The sequence below is a fragment of the Salmo salar genome, chromosome ssa19 (assembly GCF_905237065.1).
Source record: "Salmo salar chromosome ssa19, Ssal_v3.1, whole genome shotgun sequence".
Classification (NCBI taxonomy): Eukaryota; Metazoa; Chordata; class Actinopteri; order Salmoniformes; family Salmonidae; genus Salmo; species Salmo salar.
Window position 1 is genome coordinate 57,720,237 of NC_059460.1, and position 15,817 is coordinate 57,736,053.

The 15,817-nt window shown below is 44.6% G+C and overlaps 2 protein-coding genes across 2 annotated transcripts in view; one reads left to right on the forward strand and one right to left on the reverse strand.

Annotated features, from left to right (window-relative positions):
• Positions 1–15,817, forward strand: part of ift140 (intraflagellar transport 140 homolog (Chlamydomonas)) — a 62,478-nt gene that overhangs the window by 38,376 nt on the left and 8,285 nt on the right. Inside the window, exon 19 of the mRNA XM_014158888.2 lies at positions 15,432–15,609. Within this exon, the coding sequence (XP_014014363.1) occupies positions 15,432–15,609 (178 nt within the window). The remainder of the gene's footprint in view (positions 1–15,431; positions 15,610–15,817) is intronic.
• Positions 1,955–14,160, reverse strand: tmem204 (transmembrane protein 204). Its single transcript, XM_014158891.2, has 3 exons — positions 12,839–14,160; positions 11,933–12,088; positions 1,955–4,415 (listed from the first exon to the last, which is right to left on the reverse strand). Exons 1-3 carry the CDS (start codon positions 13,131–13,133, stop codon positions 4,171–4,173), a joined length of 696 nt encoding a protein of 231 aa, XP_014014366.1. The 5' UTR covers positions 13,134–14,160; the 3' UTR covers positions 1,955–4,170.

A 15,817-nucleotide genomic window follows, 5' to 3' on the forward strand; every position in this document is an offset into this window, starting at 1 on the left:
TTATTTGCAAACAATCAATGGCAAAGGAATATTGTGGCACTTCCTCTTCTCATCTCATCACTTAACTTATCTTCTCATCTCTGCTCTTCTCTTCTTCACCTACTCAAAGTCATCCTCTATGAATCTTCTGAGCAAGAACATCCCCTGAAGCAGCTGGATTTCTTCTTGGTCTTCTTCTCTTTGGTCGCCTCCTCCAAGACCACCTTCTCCTTTTTAGTCTCCCTCTTCAAGACCACCTGCACCTCCTCCTTGGTCTCCTCCTCCAAGGCCACCTGAACCTTCTCATGCTCCAGGCTGGCATAGTGCTCCTGGTATCCCTGGATGAGCCACTGCACCTCTGTCTTATCAATGACGGTCGTCAGTGAGCCAGTGCATTGGTTCAACCTTTCGCCCTTAGCCAGGAGAATGTTCTCCAGCTTGGGCAGGTTGTCTTGGTTCTCGCGGACCCACTCCTCAGCCCTCTGAACAGCCCTCTCCTCCCTCAGCAACTCAGTGTGGAGCAGACAGCACTTCATCTTCAGCTCGGCATTCTCCTTCTCCTGAGAGAACAGGAAAACAGAGCAATAGAATGAGACATATAATCCCTTTAAAGATGCGGGGAGACGTATTGCTGTAACTATATTAATAAATGAAGAAGACACATCAGAATCACACTTCAGTCATATCCAACAAGTATCATGTGTTCTCACCTGCGCGCAGATCCTCAGGTGCATGTTGTACAGAATCATGACAAAAGGGGTCGTCCATTCCAGGGCCAGCCGTAGAAGCAGCCTCTGGGTCAGCAAAGGCTGGTGGTCTTCTGCGAGTCATGCGGGGTATGACCTTGGCAGGGGCAGCCACAGTGGCCACAGCCAGGGCAGTGAAGCCAGGGGGTGGGCGGCAAGGTGTGGCAGGGGCAGCAGTCATTTTACATGTTTTCACTGACAGCTTTTGCTTTGACAGCTGACTGGTTGACATCATCATTGGTTGAACCAAAACAAACAAATCGAACCAAAACAAATTAGAATTTCATTCCTTGACCACAATGCTCTGTCGTCATTGATAGTTGGCAATGCTAGGCAACATGGAATTTTGATAAAAAGCTAGTGTTAGCAGACTTAGGGTCTGCTGATGATGTACATTGAAAAATCGAATCTCCCTACTGTCACAGCTAACACCAATTTCATGGATTTTTCACTTGTGTGAAATATTGTTACCACAAATAAAACATTTAAAAAATAATATATATATACAGTTGAAGTCAGAAGTTTACATACACTTTTGGCCAGTTTTCACAATTCCTGACATTTAACCCGAGTAAAAAATCCCTGTCTTAGGTCAGTTAGGTTCACCACTGTATTTTAAGAATGAGAAATGTCAGAATAATAGTAGAGGGAATGATTTATTTCAGCTTTTATTTCTTTCATCACATTCCCAGTGGGTCAGAAGTTTACATACACTCAATTAGTATTTGGTAGCATTGCCTTGAAATTGTTTAACTTGGATCAAACGTTTCAGGTAGCCTTCCACAAGCTTCCCACAATAAGTTGGGTGAATTTTGGCCCATTCCTTCTGACAGAGTTGGGGTAACTGAGTCAGGTTTGTAGGCCTGCTTGCTCGCACTTTAAACAACTGAAAGGCAATGCTACCAATTAGTATTTGGTAGCATGTAAACTTCTGACCCACTGGGAATGTGGTGAAAGAAATAAAAGCAGAAACAAATCATTCTCTCAAATATTATTCTGACATTTCACATTCTTAAAATAAATGTGAAATGGGAATTTTTACTTGGATTAAATGTCAGGAATTGTGGAAAACTGAGTTTAAATGTATTTTGCTGAGGTGTATGTAAACTTCCGACTTCAACTGTATATATTTTATTTATTTGTGGTAACACAATATTTTTATATATACTGTATATAAGAGTCTTAGACATCACACAATAGAACAGTAATTTAAAAGACAATACCACACATTATTGTAACATTTGTATTATTTATTATTATTTTCATGCACACTCACTGTTTGGCTTGAAAGTGACAACTCCACGAACAGCTGATTTCCTTTCAGCAGTATGATATAATAGCAATATAATAGCAATATTTTAATACACCTGTATAAAATTAATTTAAGTACATGTACCAGAAGCGAGCAGATTATTGAATGTTTATGGTATTTACTTTATGTCTGTTGGGCAAATCTGAAATCATCAATGTCCTGAGGTCTGAAGATCTGAAAATAGTCTTCTTTTAATACAATTTTCCATTAAACACCCTTTGGTGATTTGGATAGAATGAATTAATGTGCAATTTTGTGCATACGTACACTGCACTTGACAACATTGAGTTCTCAAGATAAAGGTAGACCTAAATCTCTTTTTAATATTAAGAATAATATAACAATATGCAGGAAGTATATGTTATTACATACTGTAAGTACACTAAGAACAAAACATGTCAAGATCCAGCTTGATCTTTTCCTAAACAGGGCGTTTTCATGGAGTTTTGCTGAGGAAATTCCAGGTCAAACAAACCTTCAAGCACACTTTGGAGTAATTGGCTTACTACAACATGTCTACTAAAACGACAAATTCACTACAGCTCAGTGTTTCCCATAGGAGTTTTTTCAGCAGTGGCGGTAGAGTTAGCTGTTTTTAGGATTTTATTTCATTTGAATATAATTGTTTTAAGTGTTGGCAACGGTTTAGCAGCGGCAGTGCACTGCATATAGGGGAAACACTGCAGTTTATGGTTTTAAAACTGACTTACAAACACTATATACAAAAGTATGTGGACACCCCCTCAAATTAGTCGATTTGGCTGTTTCAGCCACACCCGTTGCTGACAATTCCATAATATCAAGCACACAATCATGCAATAGACATACATTGGCAGTAGAATGGCCTTACTGAAGAGCTCAGTGACTTTCAACGTGGCACCGGCATAGGATGCCACCTTTCCAACAAGTCAGTTCGTCAAATGTTTGTCCTGCTAGAGCTGCCCCGGTCAACTGTAAATGCTTTTATTGTGAATTGGAAACATCTAGGAGCAACAATGGCTCAGCTGCGAAGTGGTAGGCTACACAAGCTCACAGAATGGGATCCCCGAGTGCTGAAGGACGTAGTTCGTAAAAATTGTCTGTCCTCAGTTGCAACACTCACTACCGAGTTCCAAACTGCCTCTGGAAGCAACGTCAGCACAATAACTTTTTCTCGGGAGCTTCATGAAATTGGTTTCCATGGCCCGAGCAGCCGCACACAAGCCTAAGATCAACATGCTCAATGCCGAGCATTGGCTGCAGTGGTGTGAAGCTCGCCGCCATTGGACTCTGCGGGGAGTAATGGTCTGGGGCTGTTTTTTGTGGTTCGGGTTAGGCCCCTTAGTTCCAGTGAAGGGAAATTTTAACACTACAGCATACAATGACATTCTAGACAATTTTCTGCTTCCAATTATCTGCTTCCAATTTTATGCAACAGTTTGGGGAAGGCCCTATCCTGTTTCAGCATGTCATTGCCCCCGTGCACAAAGCAAGGTCCATACAGAAATGGTTTGTCGAGATCGTTGTCGAAGAACTTGACTTGCCTGCACAGAGCCCTGACCTCAACCCCATCGAACACATTTGGGATGATTTGGAATGCCAATTGTGAGCCAGGCCCAATCGCCCAACATCAAAGCCCAACCTCACTAATGCTCTTGTGGCTGAATGGAAGCAAGTCCCCGCAGCAATGTTCCAACATCTAGTGGAAAGCCTTCCCAGAAGAGTGGAGCCTGTTATAGCAGCAAAAGAGGGATCAACTCAATATTAATGCCCATGATTTTTGAATGAGATGTTCAATGAGCAGGTGTCCACATACTTTTGTAGTGTATCATTCATAATTTGTTTTGGAGATTTAGAGATGTGTTAGCTAAATGTTTTATGGAGAAACTATCCTTGCATCAAGGAGCGTTACTCAGTCCAGGGAAAAATTTGAGTTCCATTAGTCATTGTAAATGATGAAGCCATGAAGTTCAAAGATGTAGAACTGTACAACAGTGAAAGCATGTTAGTCCAGCACTGGTAGAGCATTGACAAAACGTGTGTCTTCTGTAGAGTAATTAATTGAGGCACCTGTTTGGGTGAAAATATGCAGAGACTGTCAGAGCATTGTCTATTCTTCAGCCTGTTAGGTTCAAGAGTCAGGGCTCGGGGGGCTCAGCAGGGCGACTCCACATAGTCGTTGTCGAGGCGTGGGTGGAAGTTCGACGCCAGCGAGCGGCTGATGACAATGACGCGGGGTGTGAGGCAGTCGTCGCGGCGATGCAGGATGTTCCAGATGAGCATGGCAGCGGCGAGCGTGGCCAATAAGCAGGCGGCGATGTCCACGTAGCACGAGTAGGACAGGTGTGTGTACGGGCCGATCCGGTAGAACGTCACCAAGCCGATCACCAGCACAAAACCTGGGGAGGGAGAGCGTCAGGGAAGGGTTAATTCAATGAGGCCTTAGTCATTCAAACCAGAGAGAGACAAATCTCTTGTGTATTTTGGTCTCCATCTCAAACAATTGAATCAATTGAATTTGTTTAACGGTGCCGTTGATGGAGAGTGGATTTAGATTATCATCATCTCACTGTTGCCAACTCTACTAAAATCCTCACCATTCGTTCTAGTCAACATTTACAATATAGCAATCACAGGTAGAGGGGCAATAAATATCTATGGGGTTTATCAGTTGCTGGGATGAATATAGGAAGTCACATGACCTTTGGTCCCAATTACTATATTGAGTATGACCATATAATAGTAGGAACATTTTATACAGGTAGATCATGCGGCATATTGGCCTGCTGTGCTTAGAAATTCTCTGAGCCTTTAAGCCCAGAAGAGGCTCTGCTTGGGGTCTTTGAATTCTAAAGGTTTCCTATCTGGGAGGACTACTGAGATTTCAGCCTCAAAGGACACACGCAAGGAAATATCACCGTCATTCTTCTCAGAAAAGCTATCCAAATAAGTTTGAAAGCCATTCTAATGTATTATTGATGTAATGTTAAAACATATTGTTGTAACCTACGTCACCATGATCAGGGAAGATCACAAAAAAGAGAGGAGCCATTTATATCACTGTTCATCAACAAACGTTCATCAAGATACAATCCGCATTAAGGGAGACAGTGCCACTGTTCGCCCCAACGTCTTTGTTATTGTTTTGTTGATGAAAACAAAGGAGCGGCACATTGGGCAGCGAGGTAAAAAAATGCTGTGAATATTCTGCTGTCCTATCGCACGTGCAATGATGTCGGAGGGGGAAAACTGTGTTTGTTGTTTGCAGTAACTTCTTTGTTGTTGCGGTATCCCAAAACGGATGTGGCACTTTCACCAGTTAAGGATTTCAGCTTTAAGGTTTGGATATGAATTGGTGAAAAAACAGGTGGGGAATTTACCCATGTCCCCCCACAAAGTAGGATTACAACATTTGATGATTTGTAACCAAAATGAACCATCACTCACAATGGATTGATCACTAGGCTAGATCTCAATGAGGAACTCCATTTCCCAGACTTAAGTGATGACTGGAGCCAGTCAATAGTTCAACAATAACACTCGTTTGGGAGCATGTCCGATCAACAGTTGGTATAAATAAAGGCACCAAAAATACTTGCTGGAAAGGGGGATGTTGGTCCATTAGGATATGAATCAGTCAGTTTCCTGTGGCTGGCCAGTAAGCCAGTGACAGTGCTGGACAAGCGTTATTTAAATGTTGTGTGAGAGTTTGGCTGTATATGGCTCTCTCTGTATGGGTGATTCCGATCCATAAGCCTGTCTTTTTTTATGAGAGTTTGTCGCTAGGTAATTGTATATGCCTGTGTGTGATTAATATATGTGTGTGTACTTGTTTATGTTTCTTATGTGTCTGAATTTGAGTATGTAACTTGCGTGCAAGTGATTGTCTGGCCATCTGTGTATTTAACCTGCCTGACTCATTTTTATTTAAAAAAAATCATAAAGCCTCTCCTCCCAAGTCCCAGGCTATGTGAGCTGTGTGAATGGCTTTTTTTTTTGGCACATTCTAATCTGTCGGGCTTCCTTCCTCTTTTTCCTCTTTCCATCCTTCCTTCCTTCCCTTCTCTCCACACCCCCCGCTTCAGGTTAGCATATGGGGATGTTTGACACAGTCAGACTGTCAACAACCTTCCTGAAAGACACTGACTGAACCCATTCTTATCTCATTGTAATAAAACTAGGTCCTGGAAATTCACTGAGCTTACTGCTTCCTGGTTGTCCTTCCAATTAATATATTATCATTCTTAAACTAGGACAACTAGTAGTCATGTCATACCAGAATGACTTAGCACTATTAAATGAATAGAGAATGATTGGTATGACCACCAGTCCACTAAATGCCCTCAGCTTAATCCGCGGTGCACTCAACTGTGCTGTGAAGTCACCCACAAGCCTAAGAGGTCCCAGTGTTCAAATTCCTTGACTTTTTAAGCCTATCGCTTTTGGCTTGCCTTTCTCTTCCTCCAGAAAGAAGCACATATTTCCCTTGGTATTGTTCTTTTTGGAGATGCCATTGCCCCGTTGTGTATGGGAGACACAATAGCCAAGGCCACAGTTTGGGAGTGTTGCCAGCTGTGCCCACCACACATCCCCCCCCCCCCCTCCCCTGTCTCAAATTCACGTCTCAAACCCACGTGAATCTCTAACCCTTCACCTTTGATCCTCTGATCCTCACGCAGAGCTCTCTCCATTCCGTCGCACATTCCTGAGCCCGTCAGTCTCAGGGGTTGAAAACAGGCCATTGTTACTCTCAGCCACAGCTCAGACCTGCTGCTGAACCCAGTGTTGAGATATCGCTGGGTGGAATTGGATATTGTTATCCCACCGTCTGCATGTGATAGCTGAGGTTTTTGGCACATCCCGAAAACAGAGCATTCTTTCCCGAGAAAGACTGGCTGCTCGTAAATATAACTCCCATTCACAGCGGAGAGAGAGAGAGAGGCCCATTCACTGGCTCTCAGTGGGGTAGGAGAGGAACTGCTGAGCGGTGGAGGTCTACTTAACTGGCCAGAACTCAGGAAGTGAAGGCAATAGGGATGATGGGAAATCACTAAGTCTGTTGGTGTTCAGTATATTATAAATAATGGCAAGATGTTGTTTTTTTTTCAGTGGTGGAGATGAAGATTATGAATTGCCTGGTTGGGCTGTGGGACAGTGGATGTGCATTGATTATTCAAATGTAACTGTTAATGGACATTACCCGTGGATTATTGTGAATAACTAATGGGTAACAACCAATCAGCATCCAGGATCCAAACCATCTGTTTTATAATATACTGTAGGTTAGTCTTGACTTTTGAATCACTGTCAAGATCTGTCAAATCAGGTTTTGGCTCTGGCTGTTTGTATTTCCGTATAGTCTCTTATTTCATGGTCAATATAGTAACAGCTAAATATAATAAGGCAATGAGCAGCCTTGGGAACACTGAAACCTAGGAACCATTGTTATCTCTACTGCCTTGAAGTCATCACCAAGTCATCTATATTCTGCTCACTCTTGATGTCCAAATATGGTCTAGTCTTCATATAGTGGCATACGAGTACAAAGGATGATGCAATTGTTTTCCAGCAGCGGGTATTTTTATCTTGGGGAAGTAGGTGCTTATGTATTTCTCTCACTCATTAGTCATGCCACTATTCTTATTAATGTCAACATGTGGGTTTATAATAGACGGGCTGTTGTTTTTTTTTTTTTTTTTACAGCTACTGACAACCGTCCTAAATATCCATCCGTACCTAATTATTCTGCCATTGTATTAACATCTCACACATTGATGAGACAAGTCCTTGTGCGCCAAACAATAGTTTGGCTCAGCATGTTCTTTTGGAAGGGGATGATTTGGGTGGGTCCCTTCTAAGACCTTCAGATAAAAGTCCCAGCGATGCGTGCCGAAGAAGCTAGCATTTTATCTCATGTCGATAGAGGGGACCCTTTATTTGCCCCTGTTCCTGGACATTCTTTAAACACAGGCATAAAAGCTAGGCCAAGCTTATCTGGACGGCAGCTGTTCCCACCCTACGGCGATGTGTATAAAAGGACGTTTTTGTACCGACCAACCCAATACACACGCGCACACACCCTCCCTTCCAGCACACACACACTCAGTCCCTGTCGAACTGTCTTTTGCGTCCGCTCCCTTCTCTTTCCTCCACTGCTTGGGGTTTGCATAACAGGTAGTCGCAGGCATTTCCTTGTCCTGAGCAGGGATATCCTGGCGCCCGACAGTCGCTCCCTGGCTCGCTGCAGCTCCGGCCGGCCCACCAGACCGCACCGACCACCTGCTATATTTAGCCTTCAGACCCTTGGATGCTGCCCCCGCTGTGCCACAATACTGACCGGGTTTGACATCCCTAAACAACAAGATGTGAGCCCAACACAACGTGACAACGTCACACTCACCCCCCCTCCCATAGGCACTTGCCACACGGCCCTCTGGGACGGATGAATGGCGGGGGGGGGTCTTGGTCTGCCCTCACCCCCTCCTCCTCTCCTTTCCATTGCTATTCCTGGTGGTCCTTCTCTTTCATTTACTTTTCAAGAAAATTACATCTTGGAATGATAACAGCTGATCCTTTTTGGGGTTTTTGGTTTGTTTAGTCTCTCTGGATTTGTTTATGTTTTTTGTCCTCTAGCCAAGCCTCAAAGCTCCATGGGTTTCTTTTATGTGTTGCACTGGGGAACGAGGGACTTTTGTTTCTTAGCAACACACTGTGACCATTTTTAGATCTGAGGAACGTTCAGAAAGTGATGAACACTATTGAACATTTCAAAGTTGAACTCAAGAGTTAGACACTTGCTCGTTCAGTTTAGATTCCCCTGTAGTCTCACTTTATATCTGGTAGTGCATTGGTGTCTTGCTTTGGGCAGTAGGTGTTTTATAGTGTGGTTCTCCAACTCAGGGGTTTTCAACATATGGCTATGCAGGGGGTCCGCCAATTATTATTATACTTTTTTGAGGGGGATGTTGGCGTGTGGTTATGTAAAAAAATATTAATTTCTGAATATCGCTATCTGCAACAGAATACCATCATGGATACCATTTTTATGTCTCTGCGTCCATGCCAAAATCTTGAACTCTTAAGCGGGCTGTGTAAGTAGTAATTTTCAGGGTTGAAAAACAATTTCAGTTTCTTAAACGGCCAAAACTAGATAGAAAGCATGCAGAAAAGATTTTGAACTATATAATTTGTATAATACCATCTTTGAGAACTAACAATCAAGTAAAAGCTAGACAGTGGGAGAATTGAAAAAAAAAAAAAAAAGAGCATTTAAGAGCACATGCCCATTTGATTTTGTTATGTTTGAGCAGAGGAACACAGCATTAGCCATTGCAAAATGCACAGAATTGCAGGAAATAAGCTTTAAAACTGCAAAATTGTCTCTCAGCTCCATGCCAAACTATGTAGAATTGCTGAAAATTTGCTTCAAAACTGCAACATTTTCTCAGCTCAATGGAAAAATGTGTAGAATTGCAGAAAATGTGTTTTACAACAGCAAAATGTTCTCCCTGCCGCCAAGATGCCTTTGTAACTAATAGTGTTTACACTTCCTTTTTCCAATGAACTGTGAGGAGGTCAAAATAATGAAACTGTCTTCCAAATCTATTCATTTTAAAATGTTGATTACTTCTACTTGCCATTATTATTCACCTGATGATAAGACAAGACGTGAATTATCTTTTTTGCTAACATATGATGAGGGTCGCTGGTTTGTCTGGATGGGGGTCCCTGGGTAAGAAAAGTTTCCCTCACATATGTTTAGGTGTTTGCTGGTGTCTGCAGGTCTCAACAAGTGTGTTTCTCTCTGTAGTGTTTGATATTGGATCATTCCATGCGAAAATGAAACCAAAATGTCCATGCATGTTCTATTTCACAGAAAGATCCCTTGAAGAAAGGATTTTTGACATCACCTGTGTTTAGCATTTTTGTCTTTTTATTTTCACATAGAATGACCGACTGTACTTGGCCATCTGCAGTGTTCATGTCCAGGCTGGTTAGTTTCTGTTTTTTTCTCTATTGTAGGTGTTGGATAGGCTGTAACATCTGGTTGCTTGAAAACTCAGTAAAAAAAGGAACGTCCTCTCACTGTCAACTGCGTTTATTTTCAGCAAACTTAACATGTGTAAATATTTGTATGAACATAACAAAATTCAACAACTGAGACATAAACTGAACAAGTTCCACAGACATGTGACCAACAGAAATGGAATAATGTGTCCCTGAACAAAGGGGGGGTCAAAATCAAAAGTAATAGTCAGTATCTGGTGTGGCCACCAGCTGCATTAAGTACTGCAGTGCATCTGCTCCTCATGGACTGCACCAGATTTGCCAGTTCTTGCTGTGAGATGTTACCCCACTATTCCGCCAAGGCATCTGCAAGTTCCCAAACATTTCTGGGGGGGAATGGCCCTAGCCCTCACCCTCCGATCCAACAGGTCCCAGACGTGCTCAATGGGATTGAGATCCGGGCTCTTCGTTGGCCATGGCAGAACACTGAGATTCCTGTCTTGCAGGAAATCACGCACAGAACAAGCAGTATGGCAGGTGACATTGTCATGCTGGAGGGTCATGTCAGGATGAGCCTCCAGGAAGGGTACCACATGAGGGAGGAGGATGTCTTCCCTGTAACGCACAGCGTTGAGATTGACAACAAGCTCAGTTTGATGATGCTGTGACACACCGCCCCAGACCATGATGGACCCTCCACCTCCAAATCGATCCCGCTCCAGAGTACAGACATCGGTGTAACGCTCATTCCTTCGACGATAAACACGAATCCGACCATCACCCCTGGTGAGACAAAACCGCGACTCGTCAGAGAAGAGCACTTTTTGCCAGTCCTGTCTGGTCCAGCGACGGTGGGTTTGTGCCCATAGGCGACGTTGTTGCCGGTGATGTCTGGTGAGGACCTGCCTACAAGCCCTCAGTCCAGCCTCTCTCAGCCTATTGCGGACAGTCTGAGCACTGATGGAGGGATTGTGCGTTCCTGGTGTAACTCGGGCAGTTGTTGTTGCCATCCTGTACCTGTCCAGCAGGTGTGATGTTTGGATGTACCGATCCTGTGTAGGTGTTGTTACACGTGGTCTGCCACTGCGAGGACGATCAGCTGTCCGTCCTGTCTCCCTGTAGCGCTGTCTTAGGCGTCTCACAGTACGGACATTGCAATTTATTGCCCTGGCCACATCTGCAGTCCTCATGCCTCCTTGCAGCATGCCTAAGGCACGTTCACGCAGGGACCCTGGGCATCTTTCTTTTGATGTTTTTCAGAGTCAGTAGAAAGGCCTCTTTAGTGTCCTAAGTTTTCATAACTGTGACCTTAATTGCCTACTGTCTGTAAGCTGTTAGTGTCTTAACGACCGTTCCACAGGTGCATGTTCATTAATTGTTAATGGTACATTGAACAAGCATGGGAAACAGTGTTTAACCCCTTTACAATGAAGATCTGTGAAGTTATTTGGATTTTTTATGAATTATCTATGAAAGACAGGGTCCTGAAAAAGGGACGTTTCTTTTTTTGCTGAGTTTATTTGTGCACCATCTCAGAGCCACCGATATACATACTGTATATGCTAGTCTACCTTTTTTTGCAAGGGACTGGCAAGCTAGGGTCCTTTCTGCCTCCTTGAATGACCTCTTACATTACAACTAGTACCTGACAACTGACAAAATCATATACGGCTAACCATCTACTAGACCGCAAACCATCATCCCAAGAAACAGTGGCGGTCTGTGAACCAGAGGTTGCAGACACTGGGGTAGGCTATATGTAGCTATAAACACTCTGCCCCATGTTCTGCGGTTAGTGTATTAAAGCCACATTCTTGGATTCGTTATTCTTCAAGAATCAATAAGTAATTATAAAACATTTCAACAGATTCCCAGACTATAGCTGTAACTAGGTTGGTATGGTACTCACTGGCCAACTGGAACAGCGCGGCGATGGCCTCCTCCCACCACTGGGAGTCCTGGGTGACGAAGGGCAGCTCCATCAGGCCCAGCAGGAAGATGAGCTGCCCGGCCGTCAGTGCCACCGTAGCCATCAGGTTACACGCTCGCATCATGTCAAACTGCACTGGGGGGGGCAGAGAGAGGGGGATACTTTTCTAGGATGATCTCTCTGGCCAAGATGTCAGGTTTACAGTATGTTTACGGACATATTGATACATTGTTATTGATGGATCCATGTGAATTGTGCAAATTCTTCGCTCAAACTATAGACCGAGACACTCCATCTACTTGACAAGTCACTGTGATGACCTGTTGATTTCAGATTGCTGTGTGTCATACTGTGATATCGGATGAAAGGCTGTTGTCATAACCTTGGAAAAGGAAAGGAGAGCCACACACTCTAGGAGCTCAGATGCAATAATTGAATAACCTCATAACCAACTTTTCGTCATAACCTGACATAAACAGTCAATCAAGCCTTGATAGTAAGAATTTGAACTGTCCCTTTTTTATCAGTGTATGTTAGAAATCAGTCCAATACAGCCCAGGCAGCCATCAGTTCTCACTGAATGAGATTGACTTTTCTGGTTTATTTGCATCACATTCCTCAACTGTCAACAACTTGGTTTAGCATCTTGCCGTGTCTGGTTTGGTGATATACATGATCATTGTTGATCTCCATGCACAAAAGATTACATAACATTCAATTGCTTTATTGCATTGTCAACGATCTGCTGGTCTGAGCTTCATTCCCAGGGCACCTACCTTTTTATATTGCAGTTTTCCTAGTTTCTGAACTAGGCCTTTGTAAAAAATAAAATAATAATAATCATAATGAGCGAACATTAAGAAACAGACACGTCATTCCACTTACATTTGACGGTGCTGCGGGACTCTTGGTAGCCTGCATACTCCGAGCCCCAGCCCAGGCCCTCACACGGCCTCTGAGACCCCTGACCTCTCCTATTGGACCCCCCAACACCGTGTTCATCCCGGCCCCTCTCCCCTCCAGTCATGACGGGACACATCCTCCACAGCCCCACACTGCGCTTGCGTCCGTCCTCCAGGGCCTGCAGCACCCAGCTGGGGGTGAAGGCCGCCACGTTGTTGAGGACCAGGGACAGCAGGGCCACCGCCACCGCCGCCGTCACCAGCCGCTGCACGGCCATGTGCCGCTGCCCGCCCACCACCGCCACCTCTCCCTCCCCCGCCGCCCTCTCGTCGTCCCTCTGGTCCTCTCCTGCGCTGCCTTGCCTCTCCTGGGCAGCAACACCAGCGGTGCTCGGTGGCCCCCGGCTCTCCTCCTCTTCTACTGCCAGTCAGCTAGCGGCTAATGCTAACCCCAGGCAGTAACACTGCTGAAGAAAAACAGGAACGTGTTAGCTCAGCATATTGTTTTGTTGTTAGCTCAGCTCATGTTGTTAGCTTCATCCTCATTGAGTTTTTGGGGGTGGAGGTCAGTTGGTTCAGCTTTCCTCCTCAGAATGCACGGTGGGCAGGCGTGGGTTAATCCGACCGACGTCGAGGTCCATTCCACTGGCTTTGGCGACTGGCTGCAGCTTGGCTCTCGCTCTCGAACCTCGCTCCACTATAGTCTCTTCAACCGTCTCTTTTCCACTGATTTTATTACCCCTTTTCTCTCCTCGTCTGATTTCTATTTGCTGCCCTCCTCTCCGTTGGTTCTCTGCAGCTGTTTCAAGATTTTGTCTTCTCTGTGTAGGCGTTTGCCTCCCCCGCTCCCCCAGTTTCTTTCTTTCTTCTGTGTTTTTTTTCTTCTTCTTCAAACTCTCCACAGGGGTGGCGGGGGAGTGGAGACGCAGAGTAGAGCAGCAGAGCAGATCCTCTAGATCGTGTTGCTAAGGGCCAGTGGCTCACTGGCGGCTCACTGAGGCTTAACCAAGGAAGGGCTTTGTCAACTGGGAGAGTCTTCTTCTGACCCTCTCGCTGTCTTTCTGTCTCTGTGTGTGTGTGTGTGTGTGTGTGTGTGTGTGTGTGTGTGTGTGTGTGTGTGAAGTGTTGGTTCAGGGTGGGAGATATTAGTCTGTGGCTGCAACAGGTTTGACCAGACAACTCCCTCCCTCACTCTGTGTGTGTGAGAATGTGCGCTCCTGAGACCCACTCAGAGACGACGAATGGGAGTGTTTTCAGCCCTAAGAGCCTAAAGGGCGTTCTAGCTGCTGCAGCTCCTCTTCTCTCTCTCTCTCTCTGTGTGTGTGACAATGACACACACTGGCCCCCACTGTCCGACCAGCAACAGGATGGGTTTCCTGAGAGGAAAAAGGTCGGAGGGGGGCAAAAGGCAGACTCTGTCCTCCTGTCTCTCTCTCTCTCTCTCTCTCTCTCTCTCTCTCTCTCTCTCTCTCTCTCTCTCTCTCTCTCTCTCTCTCTCTCTCTCTGTCTCTCTCTCTCTCTCTCTCTCTCACTCTCTCTCTGTGTCACCAAACCCTGAGGGTTACTATAGTTCTTTTATGGCTCTGAAACATCTGTGTAAGATGTGGATTCACAGACTGATAGATCCGTGGGGATTTGAGGGGCTGTGTTTGTATGGTCTATTACCATAGAGAGCAGGCTTTTGGCTGCCAGTGCAGAGCAGTGCTATATAACATGGGTCTCTGCAAGGCAAGCTTGGCCTCCTTTTTCCCTGCCAGTGAGTCCCAGGGCCCCTAAAGATTCCGGGAATTTACTGTTGCCTAACTTTAATAACCAGCCCACATCTGTATCAGTTAAAGAGAGAAGATTGTGGGGGGGGGGGGGGTCAAAAATGTGTGTGAGTGTGAGAGAGAGTTGAATCTCCCTGCAACTATTCTCCTATGCCTAATCTCCTGTAAAAAGCATACCTCCCAGGTTTGGCCTCCTGCCCTGAGTTCTGGGTCGGAATTCCCACGTACAGAATACTACTGTCTGTGATTTAAATGTTTACGTGTTAAAAGGTTTTAGAAGAAATTTAGAGGAGTTGATTGGGTTAGATGTTGAAAGTGGAGCCTAGGCAGTGTATATGAAGACTAGCTTCTCTTGTGCCAGACATCAGTGGCTAACATGCATATGCAAGAAATCAAATAGCTAAAACAAAGACTTTCAACTTTTTACTGAATGTCGTTGAATCACGAAGGAAGTGGTTTACAATGTTTTATTTTCTCTGATGCTAATCGAGTGTTTTTCTATTCTCCCTATTGCATTATGGATTCTGATCTTATCTTAGTCATACAATATACTTTATCAAACAAAATGTCTCCCTATCCTGTCTGTGAGAAACAAATATATACACACACACACCTTATACGTAATATATGCAATTTACCAGACGGTTTTATCCAAAGCGACTTACAGTTATGCTTGCATACATTTTACGTATGGGTGGTCCCGGGAATCGAACCTACCAGCTTGGCGTTAAAAGCAGCATGCTCTACCAACTGAGCTACAAAGCACCACATACTCAAACAAAATGTCTCTCTCCTCTCTCTCTGCAGTGAGGCAGTATGGGAGAACATGGCGAGGATGTGTGTGAAGAACCGGCGTCTGGACGTGGCACGGGTGTGTCTGGGCAACATGGGTAATGCCAGGGCGGCGCGGGCGCTACGGGAGGCCGAGGCCGAGCCTGAACTGGAGGCCAGGGTAGCAGTACTGGCCCTTCAACTGGGCATGCTGGTAAGGAAGCCAACCAAGCAGTAGGTGATCATAGCAGATAATGGTGGCTTCACTTCATTTTGAATTCATTTCCTTAGCCAGGTATTGTCATACTTGGTACATAGAGTAAAATAATGGTACATTATAGGTTGTTCAATTCTATCATTACCACATATAGCCACTTAGTACCAGTAGAATTACCTATGTGATTACCCTGTAATAGTGTAGT

Excerpts from the sequence above, each read along its gene's own strand:
- tmem204 (XM_014158891.2), bottom strand. The coding sequence starts at position 13,133 with ATGGCCGTGCAGCGGCTGGTGACGGCGGCGGTGGCGGTGGCCCTGCTG. Across the intron at positions 12,089-12,838 it reads GTCCCGCAGCACCGTCAAAT|TGCAGTTTGACATGATGCGA; the intron begins GTAAGTGGAATG and ends TGCCCCCCCCAG. Across the intron at positions 4,416-11,932 it reads CGCGCTGTTCCAGTTGGCCA|GTTTTGTGCTGGTGATCGGC; the intron begins GTGAGTACCATA and ends CTCCCTCCCCAG.